Raw genomic sequence first — 6966 nt, forward strand, 5'->3', positions numbered from 1 at the left:
TGAGTCAGCCTTCTGCAGCCCTGGCAACTGAAAGTGACAAGTTCATGCTTTGACTGTGGTGGTGACAGGCTTATGGCCTCCCTGCCACCCCTCAGCAGCCCAGGGCCTGGCCTCTGACTGCCCCTTCTCTGCTCATCAGTCCCTTTTGTTCCTAAGAGTCATCTGGTTTCTCACTGTTTGTATTCAAAGCTTTATTAAAGGTAAGTAGGTCCATAGAAGAAAAAGTATGTCCTCAGGCCAAACGAACCAGAAGGGAAAAAAAACCTGCCCAAAGTTCCTGGGTACTCTTAGCCCTCTGTAAGGACTCACAAACACCTTACTGGGCTGGTCCTTCCCCTGCGTGCTGAGCTCCACCAGCCCCAATCCTTCTGATCCACTGGGCTGATCCTCTGGCTTTGGCCCCAGAATCCTGGTGGTGACAGTAATGACAAGGCAGGCACAAGTCCCCAGCTACCCTGATCTGAATGATGGGGACACTTTGCAGGTTTATGTGAAGCCTGTTGAGGCTGATCCTCCCTCCAACACTGGGATTGCACCTGCCCTATCTAAACAGGTGTTCAAGGTCCTCACATCCTCTGACAACCATGGGCTCATCCAATGGCTCCAAAAGACTTCAGAAATGGGATGATTCTACACTAACCCATCAGATATCACACAAGGCAGGACATGCAATGGTTAGGAATACTGATACCAGTGAAATCAGGATGTGACTCCAACTTTGTCATTTATTAGGTAGGTGACCTAGTAAGTTAATGATTAGTCTTAGTTGCCTCATTTATAAAATGGGATTAGGGATGCCTGGGTGGCTCAGCGGTTGAGTGTCTGCCTTTGGCTCAGGGCATGATCCTGGATTCCTGGGATCGAGTCCCACATCAGGCTCCTTGCATGGTGGAGCCTGCTTCTCCTCCCTCTGCCTATGTCTCTGCCTCTCTTTCTGTGTCTCTCATAAATAAAAAAATAAAACCTTTAAAATAAATAAATAAAATAATAAAATGGAATTAATATCTATCACTTAATAGAATTGAACAAAATAATGTGAAGTATCTAGCATAGTGTTCACATACCTGTTTGCTATTGTTACCCAACCCCCACCTTTGGGGTGCATAAGGGCCTGAGAGGGGTCCTGATCATCCATCATGATTGGAACAAGCTGCTTAAAAAAAAAAAAAGGAATAGGCTGCTTTGCCCTTGTGATTCTGAAAATTTAGGTCACTACCTATTTACTACTTCCTTGCAATCCTCCACCAGAAGTGGAGGGCTCTGGCCTTTTAAACTAGAGACCACCTGGCAAAGAGAATTATGGAGACAGCTATGGGCCCACTTCAAGCCCTGCTTACAGTCTAGGTTTTGGATTTGGGTCTCCTGAGTGTATTGTCCTGGACTCCAGCTGCCTGAACAGTGGCTTTCTTGGACTGGCTCTCTGACACACCCTGCTTATAAGATTAAAGGTACTTGGACCAACTCATTGCTTGCCCAAGGCCTGGTGATAGAGGTGGCAGCTGCAGGCCTACTGCTGTGATAATTAACAGGACACTCTGATGTGGGAACATGAAACTGGTGGAATGGTCATCCGATACTGGGAGGGATGTGGGGGGGGACCTGAGACCCAGAATGTCAGTAGAGAGTAAGGTAATATCAGTTGGCCTTTTTACCCTGGAAAGAAATGTCTCACATGGGTGCACCCCACCCATGTTCTCCAAAACAAGAAAGGAGAAGCAAAAGCTAGGGGAGGCAACTTCCCAGAGTCAAAGAGGCTGGAAGTAGGGGAACACTCTTTCATTGTGATGGAGAAAGAACAGGCATCCCCTTCCCCACGTCTACAACCATTTTTTTTTTTTTTTTTTTTAATGATAGTCACACAGAGAGAGAGAGAGGCAGAGACATAGGCAGAGGGAGAAGCAGGCTCCATGCACCGGGAGCCCGACGTGGGATTTGATCCCAGGTCTCCAGGATCGTGCCCTGGGCCAAAGGCAGGCGCTAAACCGCTGCGCTACCCAGGGATCCCCATCTACAACCATTTAAGAGACCAGTGACTTGATTTATGTCCAGTGCTTTATTAAACATAAATAGTCTCATAAGAGGAGACATAAACACATCCCCAAGCCGATACAGAATACGTGTGAGTGTATTTCTGAGAAAGAAATATGTGAGGTCCCTGATCTGTTCTCTGAGGGGGTGGTCAGTCAGGCAGGGCCTGGGCCAACCGGTAAGGCAGATGAGGTCCCCATCCTGGGGTACTCACTGCTCCTGGGCGCCCCAGGAGATGTAGTCCGGCCGTGTGGCTGCATGGTACTCGTCAATGAGCTGCTGCACAACTTCCCTGGACGTGTCCAATTCGTCAAAGTTCTCCTTGAAGATGTCCTCCTTGCGGAACTGCTCCAGGAAGGCCTCCCGCTTCCGCAGCTTGTCATACTGGCGACAGGTCCGCTCAAAGAGCTTGGTATGTGCAGAAAGCAGGGGTCACAAAGAGCTTAGAGTAGCAATATGACCCAGAGAGCCGGGGAACCAGAGCTAGGCAATCCGCACATTAAGAGAGCTACAAGGGGAGGACAGCAGGAATGTGGAAAGGTGAGCCCCAACCAGGGAAGTGAGTGTTAACAGTGAGCCTCACCGAGGAGATGCTGGTATGGTTGGCCATCATGAGCCCACTGACCCGGTGGGCCGAAGGCAGGTAGGGAGACTTCCTTGACAGGGCCACCTGGATGCTGGCAGGGCCCCAGGGGATGAAGTTGGCCAGCTTCCGTTCCCGGATCCTCTGCAGACTCTTGTGCACCTGGCGGGGAGGGGGTGGACACAGCAGTGGTGGTGGTAGCCTCTCCTCTACCCTGTGGGTTCTGGGGGTGGCACGAAGGGGCCTCACCTACCTGGGTGGGGTCCACCTCCCCCTGGATGATGTTGAGGATGGCGATGTAGCAGTGGTTGGTCTGGCGATCCCGGCCTGTGGACACCATCACGTTCTTGGGCTGCAGCAACCGCCTCATGACATCCAGGACCGTGGTCTTCCTCACGCTGGCCACCTGAGGGGAGAGGAGGCCACAGGGACCAGGCCAGCACTCAGGGCACAGTCAGTGCCTGACCCCACCAGACTCGGGCTAATTGTTCTCCTTGGGAAGTGTCCCGAGATTCAGGTCTACACTGAGCCTCTGCTGTGGGACCAGGAACCTTAGCCATCCCCAGCTCAGCAAGGTCAGCCTCCCCTGACCCCTACCCCTTCCCCGCTGACCCTGGGTGCAGGATCATCAGCAGACCCCACAGAGCCTGAGCCCTGCAGGGAGCCAGAGGCAGAGGGAAGAGGAGAGCAAGTCAGCTTGAAGCTGGACAGTCTGTGCCAGTCCCAGAGCACGGAGCCTCCCTCTGGGGGCAGCAGGGGGAGGGAAAGGATAGGGTGGGGGCTGCTAGGGTTGCTCCTACCGACTGGTCCGTGGTGAGCGGGGTGTAGCCAGTCATGAGGAAGTGGAGTCGAGGAGTGGGAATGAGCGAGGCAATGAGGCCGATGAGGTCATTGTTCATGTAGCCGGGGTAGCGCAGGGTGGTGGTGCTGGCCGACATGATGGTGGACACCTGGGGACAGCAGTGCCACAGCATGGGCCTTGGCCTGGGGGGTGGGGTGGGGCTCCTTTCCTGAGGTGGCACTCCAACAAGGAGGGGTTCCAGCCCAGCAAGTCCAGGAGTGGGGGCTCACCAGCTGGTTGATCTGGGAGAAGGACGGGTTCTGGATGTGCAGACGGTCTGTGGCGATCCGGTTCAGGGCTGTGTTGTCCAGCACCACCTGGGGGGGACAGAAGGAATGGGCGCTCTGCCGGACTCTGGTCTCTGAAGCTTAATTTCTTTGGTGCTTCATCACCAGAAAGACCCATTAAAAGGCACTGGTACAGGACTGGGACATAGATGACTCAAAACAGTCTTTTTAAGTGCAAGAAAATAATTAAATAAGACAGGGGTGCTGGGAGTGGACAATGGCAGAATCCAGGACGCACCACACAGTCTGCATTCTGAGTCAGCCTCTTAAGTGTGAGCAGGGAGTTGTAGGGCTGGACCACCACATCGCTCATCTCGTCCTGGTTGGGAAACACTGAGTATGTCTGCACCAGCTTCTTGGGGTACCTGGGGTGAAGACGAGGGTCAGGGTAAGACACTGGAGGCTTGGTAAACAGGAGGCTCAGGATAGTCAGAAAGCAGTTGAATCTAGATGAGGAACTTGGGGTGGGACACAGGATCAGTAGAGAAGGGAGACTTGACTTTTGGAAGTCTGCAACCCCAAAGGATGAATGGCAGAGACACATCTTAGGACCTAGGGTTCTAACTCTAAAGCAGCCATACTCTGTGAACTTTCATCTCTTCACCTAGGGCCTAGATTCTAGGCTCTGGATCCAACCACCCAGAGTGTAATCAGGTTCATGGTTATTGTATCTTCCCTTTCCTAACTACAAGAGCAAACAGAAGGGCTCTTTCACTGCTCCAGCCAATAGGAAGGCATAACTGATAGGCCTCCCAATTACTTGAAAAACCAAGTCCTCCAGCCCCACAAAACACAGACTTACCTGTCATTCAGCCGTTCTAAGAGGTAGGAGCCTAGGCCAGAGCCTGTCCCCCCAGCAATGGAGTGACACAGCACGAAGCCCTACATGGGGAAGGGGCAATGAGTGCCTAGGTATTGCATTTCAAACTGGACCCATCCTACAATTTCTTGGACTCCTATTTGCCCGAGCCCTCTCCTCCATCTTCCTCACTCCATACATACAGCTTAGGAGACTCTGCCTTGTGTCCAGCAAAGCCCAGTGGCTTGTCCAGTGCAAAGGGCACATGGGTAGGTCTTACACCTAACAGATGGCTTCTAAAGGATGTTGCTAAGCCTTCTCTATGACAGCTCCCACCAGCATTCCTAAGACACTCACCTCTAGACTGTCACTACCATCTGCCTCCCGGTCTATGATGTCAAAAATGTCTTCGTGGATCTTCTCTCCCTGTATAGACATGGGGAGTGTCAGAGTGGGACAGAGCTATGGGACAAGGACTCTGACCTTGGAATAGCCACCCTGTATTCTCCTTATAGAACATAAAAGTCCTTTTTTGGAGCACAATGGCCCTGCTTTATATTTGCATTGAGAGGCAGTAAAGCACAGTGGGTATGAGCAGACACTCTACATCCACAGTGTGTGGGGTCATGTAGCTCTAGTTTTATTTAACCAAGTGACTCTGGGCAAGTTATTCAGTTTCTTCATCTGTATAATGAAGGAAATAATACAACTCCTCAGTCCCTTATGTAAAATTCTTGGGGCCAGTTATGTTTTGGAATTCAAATATTTGCCGCGCTAGTAAGGTAATAAATACGGTACTTATATGTTATATATATATATATATATATATATATATATATATATATATATATGTAAAACACCAGTGGGTGTCTGATGTATGCTAATCAAATATATTAATATTTCTGCAATGAAACATTAAGTAATGACAAGTTGGATAAAAGCTATAAAATAGCCTGTCTCCACTGAAATTTGTTTTTGTTTTTAAGATTTTATGTTTAAATAATTTCTACACCTAATGTGAGGCTCAAACTCACAACCCCAAGATCAAGAGTCACATACTCTATTGAATGAGCCAGCCAAGCACCCAAGATTTGGTTTTGTTACTGAGTAACTTATAAATCTTGTGGTTTCAGAGCTTTTAGGAATCTGAAAAAGCAGTTAAGAGACTGTGAACCTATAATATTTACCTCTACAGTTGTCGGGAGGTTTAAACAACTTCTAGCTAAAGTGCTTAGTACGGCCTGGCACATAGCACTAGCAAGTGCAGTCTTAACCGTATTACATAGTTGAGTTAGCTAAAGAACTCTCCTCAGCCCTCTCTCTCTCTCTACTACTCATACGGCCCTGATCCGGTTTTGTCTCTCTCTGGCAAGTCATACCACCTGTCCTCACACAGGAAGGGAGTTGCGGGTCCTGCCAGGGAATAGCAAATGACCTGCGAGAATCCACTGGCCCAATTGTTGCCAGCTCCTCCTCCATGCTCTGACAGGTAGATGTTCTCTGGGTTGTAGAGCTTGGCATAGGGGGAGTTGAGGATGGAGTGGATCACCCGTGGCTCGAGGTCCAGCAGCACTGCCCTGGGGATGTAGTGCTCATCGTCTGCCTGTCAAGGGGAGCCCAGGAGGGGGGCCGAGTCAGCAAAGGCCCAGTCCTTCATCCTCCCAACTCCTGCCTGCCCTCCCTCCTCAAGCCAGCCGCAATGGCTCCTCTGCCCAGCGGGCTTCCCGGTACCAGGCCGCTGCCCTTCCCTACAGGCCCCCTGGCCAAGTCGCTAGGGGCACCTGGTAGAAAAAGACGTCCTTGCGGTCAGTGCCCTCGGTGGCGAACTCCTCCACGATGCCCTCGGGGCTGATACCATGCTCGGCGCACAGCTGCTTCCAGAACTCGAACCCAACTAGGGGAGGAGGGGCGGACGGGGGAGAAAGAGGATATCTTGGTCTGGGCAGATTCCAACCAGGAGCTGGGGGACTGAGCGCCTGGGTCCGAAGATAGGAAGTCAAGCCTCGGGAGTCTCCCACGTCAGAGGAAAGCGCTGTATCGCCAGCGACTGGGAGGGGAGGGCCCCTCGCCTTGGGCAACTGGACACTGGGTCAGGAATGTCCCGCCTTTGGGAAACCACGATTCTGGGAAGGGCAGATGGAGTCCAGGATCCCACAGCGAGATCCCGCAGCGTCTAAGGAACCTGGCTAGTGGAGGGGCCGGAGGTTCGCTCACTCTGATTGCCGCACTGGCCCAACTGTAGGGTGATGATCTCCCTCGGCATCGCTCCTCAGGTACCGGCGTTGCAGCCGCTCCCGCCAGCCAAGCCGCGGCTCGCTAGCCGCTAGCCGCACCACGCAGGCGCCGAACAGCCTGCTCCGCCCACGAACTTTCTCGGCTCCAATGGGAACGGAGTTCTGACGACGGCAGGTCCTTATTCATTTGGCTT

General features: G+C 51.8%; 1 protein-coding gene across 1 annotated transcript; it reads right to left on the bottom strand.

Annotated features, from left to right (window-relative positions):
• Positions 1-2034: 2034 nt before the first annotated feature.
• LOC112655383 (tubulin gamma-1 chain) lies at positions 2035-6913 on the bottom strand. The gene is made up of 11 exons (XM_025440473.2): positions 6753-6913; positions 6320-6432; positions 5974-6141; positions 4896-4964; positions 4542-4621; positions 3978-4104; positions 3683-3769; positions 3412-3561; positions 2865-3017; positions 2612-2773; positions 2035-2436 (listed from the first exon to the last, which is right to left on the bottom strand). Exons 1-11 carry the CDS (start codon positions 6799-6801, stop codon positions 2239-2241), a joined length of 1356 nt encoding a protein of 451 aa, XP_025296258.1. The 5' UTR covers positions 6802-6913; the 3' UTR covers positions 2035-2238.
• Positions 6914-6966: the final 53 nt, after the last annotated feature.

This window comes from Canis lupus, chromosome 9, assembly GCF_003254725.2.
Source record: "Canis lupus dingo isolate Sandy chromosome 9, ASM325472v2, whole genome shotgun sequence".
NCBI classification, from domain to species: domain Eukaryota; kingdom Metazoa; phylum Chordata; class Mammalia; order Carnivora; family Canidae; genus Canis; species Canis lupus.